The following is a 17,961-nucleotide window of genomic DNA, read 5'->3' as shown; positions in this document are numbered from 1 at the left end:
ATAATACGCTGCAACATTTTTATTCAAGCGCCGGAATTGGAATCATTTCAATTCATGTTGGGTATAAATACATCACACGTCTGATAATGATGTATAATAATAAATCAACTCTTGATTTATGCAGCAGCGTTTTTAAACACAAAGGGCGAGGAAAAGCAGATTACATGGCGATAAACGCGCAACAGTCAAAGGAAAGTAAAATTCTAAATTGGAAGGCATAAGACCTAAAATTAAAAATACATAATAAACCGTTCACTCTCTCAGCATTCCCTCGTGTGCTACACCTACTTGTTCGCATCCTACAGCGATGGACTACAGAATATATTTTAGTATCTTAAAGGGTGTCTTTAGCTGAGGTATCTTTCACCTGATCAACCACCCCCCCCCCCTCCCTCTTCTGCTATGGAGCTCTGCTTTAAAGGAACTATTTAAAGCGTGACGCACACACACTTCCTTGAAGTGGGTCAAAGCAAGGGAAATGAAGATGAAAAATGTGGCCCATATTTTTGATACTGTTAGAAAATGTGCATTGTACATTACATTAACACTACTACGACCATGTTGGATGTAGTGCTTGGGATTGTTTGATTTAGAAAACCATTGTAATTCGATACAGATATAGTCACTTTGTTTTTCCTGGTTTACATTTCCTCTTATTGTCATGTTTGTGTTCGAAGACACTCTGTTAATTCGTAAAGTGGAAAGCACAATGCAGTCAAGTCTGGTGGACACCAACAGCTCCAAGAACTCAAGTGGTAAGCAATGGGAAGTTTTATGAACTCACTTATCTATTTAATCCTGGTGTTTAAGTAGAAATCTGTCATCATGTGTGCATAGAGAAAACATGTCTGGCAGCGCAATCCAATAATAGACATTGCTGTTATTACTTTGTTAATGAGCCATCGCAGCACTGTATCATCAAAAAGGCTCTTGTCAATATTATGCACAGAACACTGAATTAAATGAACAGAGACATGAGTCAAGCCTGCTTCTAATGTGGGCTTAATTGATTCTTACAATCAGTTAATCAGTTGAGATATGTGTATGATTTGGTCCGGATTCTAGATTTTTACTACTGCAATTAGAGTAACCAGTGAAGGAGAAAGAATTGGTCCCAAATACTGATAAGATGATACGAAAAATGAAATGCCAATTCAGCCTGTTTATATGCCTTGATCTCAAAGCTGTTACTGTAGTCTAACCAACACCCAAACCAAGACAATGTTTTGCCAATACAAACAAACACGACATCTCTAGCCCACTCAAAGAGGACCCAGTATGTTGTACCAAATGGCCTTGAGAAAAGCAGCGTTTATTTATTCCAATCTGTTTCTGGCATCAACGAACAGAAGAGAAAGCCCTCTTCTTGAAGTCAGTGCAGAGACTGTGATATGAGCATGCTGTTGTACCGCCTGTGGCCTACAGATGGCGCTGTTTCATCCACCTCTCTTCTCCTCCCCAGGAACCACAAGCCCCCTGGTGGCTAGCACGTTCTCTACAACTCAAAGTATGTCCCGACACCATCCATCACCAAGAGCACTTAGCAAGTCATTCCCTGTCTTCATGGCATCTTCTCCATTTTCTCCTCTAATCCTTTCACATTTTGCTTTTTTTTTTGTACTTTTCATTTTTGCTTTCCTTTTTTGCCAGTGAACCCAAAATAGTTTTGAACGTCTTAGTCTCAATATAGAAATCAGGGACTTTTTGTCACTGCCACTAAAATAATGGTGTCAAAATCTGGTGATAGCTGACTCGGGCTTGATTTAAAAATAACAATCACAAACTGGCCGTTGGTCTAAACCATGGGTGTAAACGATCTCCCCTCCTGCCCAAGTATTTTATTATTGGAATCCAAGATGAAACGTGGCTAACTTACACTCTAGAATAATCAGTACAGATGAAAGTGCAGGGGCAGTTTAAAACGGAGTGAGTGGTGTTAGTGTTTTTAAGTCATTTTTCATTCACAAAATGTGCAGCTTCTGTAAAGTAGGTTTAGGACGCTCTATGAGTGTATCTCCAATTATCGGGTAATCTGCAGGACACCAAAGAAAAGCTAAATTTGTAATATGTTTTCCCTTTTTTATGTTGTGAAAGCCTCCGGCTTAGACTTTCCAAAGAGAAAATCTCAGAGAAAAGTGGTCTTTTTTTTTTTTTTTCAATAAATAGACCAATCAGGGGCAGGATAGTCTAGTGGCTAGGATGTTGACTCCCAGCCGAAGGCCACTGGATTCAATCCCCTGGTTGTCGCCCCACCAAACCTTTGGGCATCCTTGATGGCAAGATACCCTGACAAGCCCTAGACCCTACAATTACAATTAGGGCATTTAGCAGACGCTTTTATCCAAAGCGACTTACATCGGTTAATACACACATTGACACACCGACGGCAGGGTCAACCATGCAAGGCGACAGCCAGCTCGTCAGGAGCAGTTAGGGTCAAGTGTCTTGCTCAGGGTCACATCAGAACAACACTCAGCTAGGAGGAGCTGGGGATCGAACTGGCAACCTTTCAGTTACAAGACAACTACTCTACTGCTCTACCTCCTGAGCTAAGCTGACCCTACCTGGCTCCTCGATGACCCATAATTCACTCTAAGTTGCTTTGAATAAAAGCATCCGCCCAATGGCTTGATTGGCAGTTAAAAAAAACAATAAACATCACGCTAATGTCCAGAGTTTTTGCGAATGCCAAAACCTCACTGGCCTACCCAGAGAGGGAGTCCAACTTCTTTTGGCCCTTTTTGTGATTTCCTAGAACCCTACACTTGTGGCGCCTGTGGCATCCAGTTCCAGTTCTACAACAACCTGCTGGAGCACATGCAGTCCCACGCAGGTGAGTCCTTCACACCTGGGGGATGCACGGCTGCATGATGCCAACAAGCACATCATGCATGGAGAAGGGGAGGGGGGGGGGGGGGGGGGGGTTTGTTTAATTTTGGCACTAAAATGGAGCCGCTCTGAAATAATAATAATAATCGGCCTGAACTAATATTAATGGGACAAAATATAAGGTGCAAGTCAAACTGCTAGTTTATACTGCTGAAATTACAAAAAAGGTATCGGTAGTAGTCTGAATGTTCTCTCTGTAGGGAAAGTTAGCTTGCTGCTTTTCTCATCTCCTCTTATCTCCTTTTGCTATATTTTGTTGCTTCATTTAATTTCAACCCACTCATAACCATTGCATTGTGTTCTAATCCCATGCCACGCGTCTAACATACAAACTCACAAACCCTCTTTTTTAGATTTGAATGTTGTGGTGAACGTTGTTGTTGTTATTCCGTCTGTGTTTAAAGCCGACAACGAGAACCACACCAAGGGGGATTCTCCCAAATCGCCCCCAGTCTCAGGCCCCCAGGAGCCACCGTGGAGGGGCCAAGGAGGGGCCCAGACCACCATCTCTGCGGTCCAGACCCCAGCCCCCCAGGCCCAGGCCCAGGCCCACGGAGCGGCTCAGAGGAACCACTCGCTCCCCAGCCGTGAGTCAGCATGGGAGGGCTCCAGCGCTCTGTTAACTAGCTCATTGAAGATGGGGGTTAGATGTACATGAGATGGATTTTGTGAATCCCAGAAGGGAGCTGTTGGGAGGAAAAGACAGTGAGGAGTATTAAAAAGAGATGCAGAATTAGGATGACTTTATTTTTGTTGATAAAAAACCAAACCTTTTATCAATATAGATCACAATTTTGCGTTGAACTACACTCATCAAAAATAGCTAAAATTGTTTAAATGTTGAAATGAAATTTCCAAGACTTCTTCAATGCACACAAAAGGCTATTTCTCTCAATATTTTTTGCACACATTGCTCAAAATCTGTGAGCGTGTATGTGAGTGAGCACTTCTCCTTTGCAAAGCTAACAGCCTTTCGCTTGGCAAAGGAGAAGTTCATCCAACAGCCAATCGAAAGAGAGTATTTGACCATGCTAGACGGTTGGGTCAATGAACCGCAGTCGGGTCAGGAACCTTGTGAGGACGACGTGCACGTGCTTCCATTTTAACAAATTTGTGCTCAGAATCTGAGAGAAATAGGCCTTTTGTGTGCACTGAAAAAGTAATGTATCTTTTTTATTTCAACTCGTGGAAAATGAGAGGGAGAACAAAAATGTTGCGTTTTTATTTTTGTTGAGTGTATAAATGTATAATTAGCTTTGGAGACTGCATTGTCGTTCAAAAAACAACACTGCAGTAGCACACAAACAAATCAATCCCGGTTTTGATTGTCCCTTGTAGCCTATTTGCGGTTGCCATTTGCTGAGATTGTTTGAGAAGATATTCTGTTCAGTTAGTGCATTTTTTATTTATTTTTGCTTTAGAAATTTAACACCACAATGACTGGTCCGATACGCACAGTTAAATTTCAATCCAACATTTCGATTACCCTTCGCATCTATTGTTGTTGCTCTCTACTGAGCTTATTGACCATTATTTTAATGGGCTGCATTATTTCAAAGAAAAATAATGCAGTCTCGTTATTGGATTTTGCTCTGTAAAAATAACGCAGGGTTTTCCAAGGCCAACTCCTTTACTTATTTCAGGCTTTACAGGCGATATAGTCGCAATTTTTTTCAAACATGAATGAACATCGATCAAGAGTTTTGCATGATGTGTGTGTGTGTGTGTGTGTGTGTGTGTGTGTGTGTGTGTGTGTGTGTGTGTGTGTGTGTGTGTGTGTGTGTGTGTGTGTGTGTGTGTGTGTGTGTGTGTGTGTGTGTGTGTGTGTGTGTGTGTGAGTGAGAAAGGGGACATTTACTTATGTGTATGTGAGAAAGGGGACATTTACTTATGTGTATAAAATCAGCAAAGAATGTTTTATGAACATTGAACCGGTTCCACGGTCACGGTTGTATTTGACCGTTCTCCTTTTTGTTTAGTATTTGCACATAAAAAAAAACACCAACAGTAACTGCATTATGTTACGCAATATAGACGCCCTGCAAAATATACAATGCTGTTCACTAACCCAGCGAGCGGCGATACGACAAATCACCCCGTCAGCCTCATGCAACTCTAGACCTTCGTATTGATCCGTCCTTTGTCCCCCCCTCCCCCCCCCCCCCCCCCCCCCCTCCCCGCGGTCACCACGGCGACGGCTGCAGACAACGGGCTCCCGGAGAAGGAGCGGCAGCAGGTGGCGGAGCGGCTGCTGCGCGTCATGTGCTCGGACCTGAGCGCCCTGGCGGTGCTCAGCGGCAAGGACTTCCTGAAGCTGGCGCAGACGCTGGTGGACACGGGCGCCCGCCACGGCGCCTACTCCACGCGCGACGCCCTCGGCGGCAGCATGAGCGCGCTGGCGCTGCGGCAGCTGCCGCGCATGTACAACCAGGTGAAGGTGAAGGTGACGTGCGCGCTGGGCGCCAACGCCGCGCTGGGCCTTGGCGTGACGTGCCACTCGCAGGCGCGCGGCCCCGACGCCTGCTACGTGCTGACGGCCCACCAGGTGGAGGGCGCGCGGCTGCGGCGCTACGTCCTGGGCGTGCGCGAGGCGGAGCTGAGGGAGGGGCCCGAGCAGGTGCAGCAGTGGATCCAGAACGTGCTGTCGGAGTTCGTCATGTCGGACGTGCGCACGGTGTACGTGTCGGAGCCGCGGATGGCGGGCGCCGGCGGCGTGGGCGGGGGCTCTCCTTTGGGCGGGGGCGGGGGAGTCGGAGGGGGCGGGGGCTGGGGTCGGGGCCGGGTGTGCCTGCGCTGCGCCGGGTGCTCGCTGGGGGCGGTGGTGCAGGCGGTGCTGGGGAAGCACAGCCTGCAGGCGCGGGGGCTCCACGAGCTGGCGGAGCTGCTGGCGGCGTGCCGCGAGATCGCCTCGTCCACCCGCCTGTCGCTGCGCGAGGAGCCCGCCGCTGCCGGGCCGGTGCCGTCGCCGTCAGGCGAGGAGGGCGGGGCCCAGGCGGCCACGCCCCCGTGCTGGGACCGCACGGCGGAGTCGCTCCTCCAGGTGCACACGCACTTTGAGCAGGTGTGCGAGGCGTACGGCCGCAGCAAGGCCACGGCGCCGCTGCTGCAGGGCCTGAACAAGCACCTGCTGGCCACGCTGGCCTGCCTGCTGGCCCCGCTGCGGCTGGCGGCGCTGGAGCTTAGCAGCCAGCGGAGGCCCACCCTGCAGCAGGTGCTGCCCGTCTACCTGCGGCTGGAGAAGCTGTTCACGGCCAAGGCCGGGGAGCCCGGCGCGGGCACGGCCAGCAAGCTCTGCCACTACTTCCTGGAGGCGCTGAAAGAAAACTTCAAGGTACTCATTCCTTTTTTGTTTGATTTGGTCCCGAACCACGAATAGTGTACACCACAGCTCCTTCCATTCTGGATGCCTCCTAAACCGCTAGAATATTAATGATGATGCTAAAACTTTAATAGTTTAGTAGTAGGCAAGGCAAGGCAAGGCAACTTTATTTATATAGCACTTTTCATACGCAAGGCAGACTCAAAGTGCTTCACATATAAACATTGTCATACAATAAAATAAAATAATAGATAAGTAAAAGAAAAACATATGCAATCCTAGTAGTTCAAAGGGAAACATTTTTGGTTTGGTGCCGATTAAAGGGGTAGCTTGCTGCTTGAGCTGTACCTACAAAAACTGTTTGGAAACATATTTAGCAGTCGCCTTTATCCAGTGCGACTCAAGTTGAGGCGGAGGACAATTAAAGTACATAATGAAAATTGGAATAACTAGACAAACTGCGGCAATTTTCTTAAATAAATACCTAGACACAATGCAGAGCAGCCGTAGGATTTTTTAGGATTGAGGAAAAACATTTTTATTAGTGGCAGTGCAAAACGTTGCAGCGCACACATAACATTGGAAGTGCTTTCTCAATCCCCAAACGATAGAGCAGCTCCACAAAGCACGTCCATCTAGACTACAAGCGAAAATAACAAGGCTCAAGTCGCAAGTCAGTCGATGAGATGTTTCCTAAGGAGCTGGGCTTTCAGGAGGGGATGGGTTTCTGACACCAGTCTGAACTTTAAAACGTACTTGATGGGCTTTTGTGCCTTTTTAAGGACAGCACAGTGAGGAGAGACAGGAAAGTGGTTTGAAGGAGACTCGATGCCGTCGGCTTTGGACCGCAGGTCGGCCTTGAACCCGGGTCTCTGCGAGGTTAGCGCACTAGCGGCTGGGGGGAGCCACCAAGCGCTTCCTGGAGTTGTTGTTTTTAGCACTCTCGCCGGGGGGTCTTGGAGTGGGAGTTTGAGGAGCCGGTGGTTCCCAGTGGCGTTCCTGCTCGGAGGGATTGTTCCATCTTTTCTCTAAAGGGTTTAAGGCATCAATCCGGTGCTTTGCTTTGAAGGGAAAAGCGTGAGGAGTTGAGGCTTTGATAAACGAGCCCATGGTTTTTATAGCCGTATTTTTTTTGCTCTTCCCTGGAACTAGGGTGGGATCAATAAAAACATGGCGGGACATCACAGACATAAAGACATCATCAAACCTCACACTTTGTTGGACAAAAGAACAATGTTTTATGTTTAGTTTTTTTATCACACCATCGAACACGTAATAAAAAGATACCACATTATTCTCCGCCATTAAAATCTCAAGGTTTCTTCCTTCATAACAAAGTGGAGCTTTTCCTTTTTTGGGGGGCGAGGGTTCGGGGGTGTTTTGAATGTGTCCTATGAAGTCCTTTTGAGACTAACTGTGATTTAAGGGATGAACAAATCGGCGCAGATCGGAGCCTGGGCTGGAAACCAAGAACCGCAAGGGGCGGAGAACCGCGCCTTGCGGTTCTCCGCCCCTTGCGGTTCTTGGTTTCCAGCCCAGCCTCCGATCTGCGCCGACGTGCTCCTGCAGCCTCTAGACCACACCCCAGAATCCCTGAAGCTCACCCCATTGTATTTGTGTCCCGACAGCCGACCCTGCTCAACGGTCCACTCCACATTGTTTAAAGTATTAATTATTTAGTATTCCTCCCATGCCAGGTGGAGCGCGCCCACCAGGTTGCCATGATCCTGGACCCCCAGCTGAAGCTCCGCCCCGTGCCGGCCTACCAGCACGACGAGATCATCGCCCGGGCCTGCGAGATGGCCTCCGAGCCCCGGGAAGGCGGCGGCGGTGGCGGCGGCGGTGGCGGCGGCGGCGGTGGAGGGGGAGGTTCGGGCGCTGAGGACCACAACAGCGACGGATCGCCCCCGCCGAAGCGCGGCCGTCTCGACTGCGGCGGCGGCGGCGGCGGCGTCCCCACGGGGGCCAACGCCCTGCCCCCCTCCTCCGCCACCCCGTCCACCCCCTCGGGGAACGGGGTGGGCGGCGAGCACGTCCGCAAGGAGCTCTACCAGTACCTGGCGGAGCCCCCGGTGCAGGGCACGCCGGATCTCTTCCAGTACTGGAGCTCTGCAGCGGCGGGGGGCGGAGCCTCAGGAGGAGGAGGCGGGGCCGGGGAGAGGTTCCCCCGGCTGGCGCGCCTGGCGCTCTGGCTGCTGGCGGTGCCGGCGGTGGGGGTCCGCAGCGAGTGCGTGGCGCTGTGCGAGCAGAGCCTGGCCATGAAGCGCCGGCAGCAGGTGACGGCCGAGGAGATGAACAAGCTCATCTTCCTGCGCTCCAACATGGGGTAGGGCCGACTCGCTTTGAGGTGCAGCCGCGCCGCTAGGATATATATAGGTGTAGATCGGATAGTGACCCCAACGACCTCCTCGCCGGAGATCCCCGAAGACTATTTATAATCGTAGAGGTTCGTGTGTGTGACGCGACGAGGGTTTAGACGTGTATAGACGCAGAGGGCTTCTGAAGTACACTCGAGACGAACTCAAAGACTTAACGGGCGTATTGTAGCGGTTGGACAAATCCAGTTGGACAAATCCAGTTGGACAGTGAGTTAAATATTAGATCTGGTGAGAAGAGACACGGACAGTACGATGATTAAAGGGTTGGAGTCGTTTAACTAAAGTAATTTTTTTGTTTGCACCCCCTACTTGTCCTCAGTATCTATGAATCCTTCACTCTATATTATGTCACCATAGCGGTTATCGCTATGGTGATCCAATGAATCCTCCAATGGATCCTCTCAAACGGAGAAACACGGGCATGTGTGTTATGAAGTTCACTGCCACGTCACCCAACATCGCTGACGCTGATACAACCTTTAATACAGGGTTTACAGTGACCTTACACTGACCTATACACTTCAGTGCATTGATTGAATATATGTTCACGACCAAGCCGATGTTAGACTATAGGTACGATATTATTTTGCAACCTGTATCACAACTGCTGAAGTCCAATTGTATTGTTTCTTCTTTTTTAACAGTGAGAAAATGCTTTTCCATAGGATGGTAAAAGGAATTTCTATAAAAAATAATCCGTCTTCCTTCTCATATAGTTGTCCCTAGACGAAAATTTGATTTTAACAGATTCAGAAAAGTATATTAAAGTCATAATTGTGTTGGATTCGCATTTCACAATTCACTTTTATCAACGCAAAAATGCCATTTCCTGTAGCTCCTGCTGTAGTGGATGACGTTATTGTTTAGCATTAGACATATGCATGGAGTTTGTTCTCAGGAAAGCCCCACCAAGCAGCACGTTTATTTCTCTGCTATAAAGGGACACTATGACGACTTCACCTCAAGGTCATCCAAATGAGCGGGTATGGATGAACGCAAGGCAAGATCCAACCCCTGGGTGTTGTTAGCTCCGTTCAGCGGCACCAAAACAGATCCTCTGTAGGTTAAACAACCTCACTTTACAGGCGAGGTATGCGTTATGATTTCACGATAGATGATTGCCTGGGGCTTGAAAAAAATGATTCGGGCCTAGAGTCTGTTGTCACTTGAAACTAGAAGGTATCTTATTTCATGACTGCATTGTTTGTAAAATGCAAATTGTTGTGTACTCTCATGACTGACTGTGTACTGATTACATTTATTTTTGGACCTAACAGTGACCTCTGCTGGTTCTTTTTCAGTGTCAGAACCATTTTAGTTTGATTCAGAGACCACTTTTAAAACGTTATCTAAAAATGTTATTTAATTGTATATATTGATAAAGCCTCAAGCCAATCTTTTTTAACAATGTGCATTGATTATACAAATTTCGGCGAATAAATTGACTCAAGAATTTTGACATTCTGAGGAAAAAATATTTTAAATGTATGCAACTATATGAAGAAAATGGCTTTGGTTTCTCTTTATGTAATCACCGCTTGGTTTGGTGGTGTGGTCATGAACTAAAAACTAAAATGTGCATATATTATAACAGATCTAAACAGACTACTGCTAACCATCTCCAATAAGAATACTCAAATGAAATTGCTTCACAGTGTAATCTGAATTTAAGATCAGAGAATATCTCACACCATTGAATTCAGTTATATAAAATATGAGATCAGAGAATATCTCACACTATTGAATACAGTTTGACCGTTTTACAACTGAAACCATGCTGGTTGTCCTCAGGCCTATCAGAACCATCCCTAATTAAACTGTAAAACAAATGGGTGGAAATTTTCACCCGTTTTAAGATAAATTAGAAACCTTTGCTTTCACTCACACACACACACACACACACACACACACACACACACACACACACACACACACACACACACATACACACACACACACACACACACACAGCAACAAAAACGCACACACAAAGCATCAAAAACGCAAATCAAATCGTGATCATGTTTTTCAGGGATTCAGTTCATGCACTGAATGAAACCTAAACTGTAAGGAGCTTAAGTCGGTGTAACTGGTTTCGTATTATAAAATCAAAAGTGGAAGAATTCACATTTATTTTCGAGCAACAAAGGCATGACTATTCAAATGTGTTGTTTGCAGTAAACATTTCATTTTGGTCAGTTACGAATTTAAGCTATCTATTTTTTTTAACATGACTGTTGAGTAAACGATTTGAAGGCTAATTAATTTGTGTCCATACTATTTATATATTCTATCATTTTTTTCTTTGTTTTTCGCGCCAAATCAACTCTCCATTTCCAAGTAGGAATGCTTTGATAACAAAATGCCACTTTTGAAGCACTAAAGTCTATTTAAATAATGACATTTTCGTTGGTGAGATTAGAGTTTTCTATCAGATATGCATGCAAAGACTATAAAAAAATTCTCATGAACATGTATTGTATATAATTATTATAATAGTTTATTAATAATAGGCCGGATTGTTCCTTTAACAAATAAACCGAGACTATTGGTTGCTGGAAAAAAGAGCCTTAGCAATTTTTTGATTATTACTATGGTTATACGAGTATGGCTATAGGTGATCTTATTCCGAATCGCGTAGGTTGGTGTATTTGGGGTGACGTCATCTGGATTGAGCGACCATTCGAGTGTAAATAAAAGTGAACTGCTGTTTTTCTGCCACCAGGGGGCATCGTCATTACAGAAATATAGGGAGCACCGATACCACCATACCTCTTTTTTCTACACTAGCGTTTAAAAAAAAGTTTTGATATATAGAACTAAACTTGGGTAACGTTATTAGCTTTTTTTTTTCGTTTTTAATTTATTCAAATATCTGTGCAAGATGGTTGACATAGAAATCTGTCATGTTTTAGAACATCTAGTCCATTAGCAAATCAGGTGGAGAGTTCACTGTTGCATCTGTTGTATGTCTTTCGTTGACAGAAATGTTCTCCTTTTATACCCTGCTTGACAAAGAACGCAATGTGCCCTATTCTTTTTTTCTTTTCTTGTCTTTTTGTTATACTTTCAGTATAGTCGTGTAGTCCGATTTGAGTTTGATTAGTACAACGCCTAATTTCTACTTTTTTTCTAGCAACACTATTTTTATAAAACACAAGTGAGAATTCAATGCATTTCTTTCTTTTAGTTTTTTTTTCTTTTTTTTTTAGTTTTAGTCTTTTCTGTATCATACATGGCAGCGCTGTTCAATGTTTATTGAAATACATTAACTGTAATACGTGACGTGTGAACAAACAAACCCAAATAAATACCTAATCACTGACATGGCTCTCACCGGTGTGTTTATACAGTGTGGGGTTTGAACACTATGTTGGTATACGGTTGAAGAGAGAGAGAGGGTTGGAACACTGTACGTGCGTATAAGAGTCAATAGAGCGAGCGAGAGAGAGGCACAGAGAGCGAGGGCAGTTCCGCGGAGGCCCTGGGTTGAGACCAGTCGATGAGCTCAACCTTGTGTTTATTTTTTATTTTTTCTAGAAGGCCGACCCATTCACTTTTTTCATTTTTTCAGTCAAAGCCGAAAGTATAAAAGAAAAAAAAAAGACTTCCTACTGTATATACCCCCCCCCCCCCCCCCGTGTGTGTGTGTGTGTGTGTGTGTGTGTGTGTGTGTGTGTGTGTGTGGGGAGGAAAGGGGGCAGTGAGGGGGTTGCTTTGAGAGAGAAAAATGAAGAATGTGGTCCTCTATAAGTGATGGCATGTGAAGAAGGACCCCCCCCCCACACACACACACACCCCCCCTGAGAGGGTGAAAAGGAAGCTGAGCTCCGACTACAGTGGCAGGGGGGGGGGGGGGGGGGAGTGTGAGATTAAGGGCCTCCCGACATATGGATGGGGAGAAGGGGCCTTGTATAAGGGTGAAGCGATTGAAGACTCGCATATGCAGACAGAGAGGGGGAGGGAGGGGGGGGGCAGGTTGGAGGTGCGTGCGAGGGGTCCGCAGAGGCCGCCAGTGGGGCGAATTAGGAGAGAGAGGGAGTGAAAAAAAAAAAAAGGAAAGTGGGGCTGGCCCTCCGCTTTGCCGTCTTTCTCCCTCCCCCTGACAACTCGTACCCGGGTCAGTGGGACCCCCACCCCCCCCCACGGCGGTCTGCAGCCATGCAAAAACACCCGCGCGCTGTCGCCTTGGTTACCCCCGCCACAAGGGCTGCCCGCGAAAGTGTAATTTGCAGCACATGCGTCGGCCTTCCTCTCCCCCCTCTGACTCTCCCCTTTCCCTTTTTCGCTCTCCCTCTCGGACTCCCCTCCATCCTCTCTCTCTCTCTCTCTCTCTCTCTCTCTCTCGGTCTGTCTCCCCCTCTTTCTTTCACTCTCTCCATCTCCCCCTCTTATTCTCCCCTCACCTCCTAGTCCACAAACACCACCACCTCTTACACACACACACACACACACACACACACACACACACACACACACACACACACACACACACACACACCCCTATCCCCCCCTCCTCAGCTGAAGGTGAGGTTTTCCACGTCTGCTTACCGCAGAGTGGTATGGTGAGGTTGCATTGAGCTCACAGCCTGCCCCGAGTTGGAGTCATTAGAACGGCAAAACGGGGGGAAAAACAACATAATCATTGCACAATTGCTTCCGTTGCGTGCTGGCTTATGGAAAAAAGTTGCAGATCAGCTTTTTTCGTATTTTTTTGTGTGTGTGTTTTGAGAGGGAGAGAGAGAGAGAGGGGGGGGGGTTCAAGGGGGGTAGGGGGTTGCCTTGGCTGTTCGAATTTTTCCGGAATTCTATGTGTGTCTGTGTGTGTGTGTGTGGCCTGGTGTTACTTTTTTCTTATCACTGATGCTTAAGAAATTGGAGGGTAAACAGATGTGTGTGTGTGTGTTAGCGTGGATGTGTGTGTGTTTGCGGTTAGGGGTCTGTACATGTGTGTTTGTTAGTGTGTGTATGTGAGTGAGTAGGGTTGTGGTTGTGTGTTCCAATGCATGGGTCTGTGTGTGTGTGTGTATGTGTGTGCGTGTGTTTGTGTGGGGGTTCCCCTATCTGTACCATCATACAAACACAAGATGGCAGTCTCTAGCTTTATCTCAGCTCCACCTCTGTTGAGGCGCTCCTGTGTCTGCCAGCACCACTTCACCTGGGCTGGGCTGGGCTGGGCTGGGCTGGGCTGGGCTGGGCTGGGCTGGGGGTGTGCGCGTGCGTGTGCGTGTGCGTGCGCGTGCGTGTGCGTGTGCGTGTGCGTGTGGGTGTACTAGGATGTTCTTTATAGATAATGACATCATAGGTCAGATGAAAGTGAACAATGAGTTCCTCACTGCTGGACCTGAGGGCCTGCCAAGAACTGCAGACTGCCACCCACCCATTCGTTATTGTTTGGGGGACAAGCTGGCCTGGCGAACGCCGTGCGTCAGTGGTTCCCAACATTCTGGTCCGGACCCCACTTGGGTTCAGGACCCCGTTTGGGTTCGAGACCACGTTTGGGTTCGAGACCATGTTTGGGTCGAGACCTCGCTTGGGTTCGAGACCCCACCTGGGTCTCCTTATATACAGTACTTATAGGGTTAGGGGAGACTGCTGACCTCTAGGGCTTCTGCACTGTGCATTATGATTCACCAGCATCAGTGCAGTGGTTCGGGTGGTTGACTCCCGACCAAGAGGAACAGAGTTCCATCCCCCAAATGTCCGCAGTGTAACCTGTAGGCATCCCTGAATAGACGTCTTAACCCCTACCTGCTCCTGTAAGGAGGGAGGGAGGATGAAAGCTTTTTCCTCAAACCACCTTTCCCCAGAGCCTCAGCAGGAACAAACAAACAAACAGACAGGAGGGGAGGGAGGGAGGGAGGTTGGGAGGGAGGGAGGGAGGGAGGAAGGGGAGGAAGTGGAGCGAGGGAAAAGGCATGACATGAAAGCAAGGGCGGAAGGGAAGAACAGAAGAGAGGAGGAAGGAAGGAACAAAAGAGCGAAGAAGGTTCAGAAGGAAGGAACAAAGCATTTATATAAAACAAATCCACCTTTTCCCCCCAAGGTGCAGAACGGGGGGGCGGTCGCGGCGTTGGTCGCCGTGGGTTACCCCTCCGGGTCTCCAGGAGGGGCTGAGTGATATCAGGAGTGACACCGACGTACAGAACTGCCAGGACGCATCGTTCCCCGCGGCCATCAGGTGTCGCCCCCGGTAACGCTCCACCTAGCCCCTCCCACCCACCAACACCACCCCTATGCCCTCACATGAACCCCCGGTCATGCTATATACGCACACGCATACACTCACTCGCACATGCACGAATGTACGCGCACACACACCGATCACACATACAGCGCACACACACACACACACACTGTGCACACACACAAACGCAGCGCGCGCACACATTACACGCATACATTGTGCACAGGTACACACACACATGCCAAAAAAAGAAACACACACGCATGTCTATATTTAGTTTTGCTTATTGTATACTTTGTATAGGTAACAGGTTACACATAAGGTGTAGTTTATAGAGCAGGTGTGATCCAGGGTTTGCTGCTAAAAAAAAGTGTCCAGGTGTGGTGTGGTATGAGTTTTAGTGTGCGTGCGTGTGCATGCAATATGTGCACAGTACAGAGGTACTCTCTCCTTGGATACAAAGCATTCATAGTCATGGGGAAGCAAATGACCCTGTCCAAAAGGATTTTTAATATTTCATGTCCTATTTGAGTTATGAGATGACTATGAAGTGTGAGATTATGTGAGAGGTGCGCAGATTTATTTTTTGCTTTGAGGAGAGTGAAGACAAAAAAAATTGGAGAAGAGGTCAAGGTTGAACACAGTACAAATATGTACAACTTACATGTTGTGTACCACATTTGATGGTTGACCACACACACACACACACACACACACACACACACACACACACACACACACACACACACACACACACACACACACACACACACACACACACACACACACACACACACACACACACACACACACTGACTGACTAGACATCTTTAATTTATAATTGAATAATCTGTACATAATATGATAATATTTTGTCCATTGTGGGCTAGGTAGGAAATACTTGAATAAGTGAATCTGAAATGTTATTTTTGAGGCATCTATCTGATTTCACTATTTTTGATTATTTGGAATCTTTTGTCTCCTTCTTTGTTTGTGCTATTCCTATATAGTATTACATCCATGGATTGATTTGTAAGCGTACACCTGTTGAGGTATCGTACCGTACCGTATGTAAGTACAAATATAAATAAAAAGGAAAAAAACGTCACCCAAAACTCAAATATAATGAGCTTTTACTTTGAAATGTAACCAATTTTCTCTCTCCCCTTTCTATTTTCAGTCTTGCGGGTTCTTTAAAACACCGCATTATCCATCGATCATGTATGAACCCGTTGAGCCCTATTCAGGTTAAAGTTAGCCTGGATAGAACACGTCGGCCTACTTCTCCAGGCTAACCATATGACGTAATGATTGGGAGTGTTTAGTGCTCAGACAGGCCAAGCGCCATCCGCGACTACATTATTGCTCCTGTTTTGGTAATTGGAAAACCAGTAAATTGGATTAAAAACCTTTAGAGGATGATTAAAATCAATTTACTTTTCTCCTTCCATTGTGGCAGTTGACGATTGTGTCCCCCCCCCCTCCCCAGACCCCCCCACCCATCCCCCAACCCCCCCAAACTCTAGTATTGCAGTTAGTTTGTAAATAATGACAGTCATCCAGACCACCAGAGTAGCCAACTCATGTGTCAGAGCGAGGGACTGCACTAGCTCTAGAGAACGGTAAAGTAAGTACGTTTTTAATGATTTACCATTGAGTGACTTTTTCCGTCCGGATTCCGCCCATCTCATTTCAGTGATTTGTAACTACAGGCTGGCTATCGTTAATCTTAAGGGGGTGGATGTACTTCGTTCTTGGCATCGTCGGGCAGAGGCTCAACTTAGACAAACACAAAAATACAAACTAGGCATTTTTTTATTCGGCCAATCGTGCAGACTTTTTTTTTCCCTTTTTTTCTTCTCCATATTTTCAATTCAATTGTTTCTCTCCATAATCACGGCTAATGGATGGTTTTCATTTGTTAAACAGAGCCGTCGCAAACGGATAATAGGATAGACTAAACTGTTTAAATTCTATTGGAACATTGTTTACATTTCCCCTCTGCGAGTAACTCCACCCTCTCCCCATTCTTTCATATTACGTGTAGGCGGCTGACGGTAATACCAGAGTGCTCTCCACCGATTCCAAAGAATCTGGATGATTGATCTGGTAGGTCTAGCCGTGGCGTCACTACGTCACCAGGAAGAACCCATCACCGCCAGTACGTCCGTCGTTAAAGACCTTTATAAAGGCCCCCCTGGCTCTGGACACGGAGAGCACAACACAGAGCCAGGACCCCCAGGGCAAAGCAGGTGCACCTGTGATGACTCACGCACACACACAGACACACGCACAGACACACACACACACACACACACACACACACACACACACACACACACACACACACACACACACACACACACACACACACACACACACACACACACACACACACACACACACACATACACACACACATACACACACACACACACACAAAAAAGAGCGTTATAGGGGAGGAGGAAAGAGTGAGAGATATCGTAGAGGCGGAGAGAGAGATGTATGAGAGGAAGAAAGAAAGAGAAATATAGGAGAGGAGGACAGAGAAATGTAGGAGAGGAGGAGAGAGAAATGTAGGAGAGGAGGAGAGAGAAATGAGAGAAAGTAAGGAAGAAAGAGATATAAGAGAAAAAGAAAGAGAGATGTAAGAGAGAAAGAAGGACAGAGTAAGACATAATGCCCGTGTTAATTAGAAAGTCCTTTAAGGGGGTCCGAACGAGAAACTCTGTTTACATTCTCCTTCTATACCCCCCCCCCACACATCATGTCATGTTTATTTATCTTCTTGTTCTCTTTTGTTGTGATGGGGTTGGGTGGCGGGGGGGGGGGGCGGGGGCTGCGGACGGGGGGTGCGGATGGTATCTTACGGGCGCAGATGAAAAGAGGAGCTGATTGATCAGCAACCCCCCAGTGAGAGGGTTATCGATCAGACGGATCCCTCCGATGCCTGACCCCTGTACAGGGCTGACTGACAGCGGACACTTTCTAACCACGCCTTCGGAACCCGGGCGCAGGGGAGGGGAAGGGGGAGAGGGTTGTGTGGGTGGGCTGTGGGCGGCCGTAGGGTTTGGTGGTGGTGGGGGAGGGGGGGGGGGGGGGGGGCGTAGGGTCGGGGGGTTGGGTTCCCCCCCCCACCCCCGCTCAATCAACTCAATGCCATTGTTAGCGTCCCCGCGTTTGTCCTC

The 17,961-nt window shown here is 47.2% G+C and overlaps 1 protein-coding gene across 6 annotated transcripts in view; it reads left to right on the top strand.

Moving 5' to 3' along the window:
- The window catches only part of znf618 (zinc finger protein 618), a 31,953-nt gene extending 19,967 nt beyond the window's left edge, over positions 1-11,986 (top strand). For 4 of the 6 annotated variants that reach the window (XM_056578208.1, XM_056578206.1, XM_056578205.1 and 1 more), the window contains exons 9-14: positions 678-755; positions 1,463-1,507; positions 2,756-2,833; positions 3,294-3,476; positions 5,094-6,220; positions 7,906-11,985. In XM_056578208.1, coding sequence (XP_056434183.1) covers positions 678-755; positions 1,463-1,507; positions 2,756-2,833; positions 3,294-3,476; positions 5,094-6,220; positions 7,906-8,538 — 2,144 coding nt within the window. In that variant the 3' untranslated portion in view covers positions 8,539-11,985. Of the gene's footprint in view, positions 1-677; positions 756-1,462; positions 1,508-2,755; positions 2,834-3,293; positions 3,477-5,093; positions 6,221-7,905 lie in introns of all 6 variants that reach the window. The other 2 variants (XM_056578210.1, XM_056578209.1) reach the window with 2 other exon arrangements.
- Positions 11,987-17,961: the final 5,975 nt, after the last annotated feature.

Source organism: Gadus chalcogrammus, chromosome 19 (genome assembly GCF_026213295.1).
Source record: "Gadus chalcogrammus isolate NIFS_2021 chromosome 19, NIFS_Gcha_1.0, whole genome shotgun sequence".
In the NCBI taxonomy this organism is placed as follows: Eukaryota; Metazoa; Chordata; class Actinopteri; order Gadiformes; family Gadidae; genus Gadus; species Gadus chalcogrammus.
Note: the sequence above shows the minus strand (reverse complement) of the source record. Positions and strands in the feature narration are given on the sequence as shown.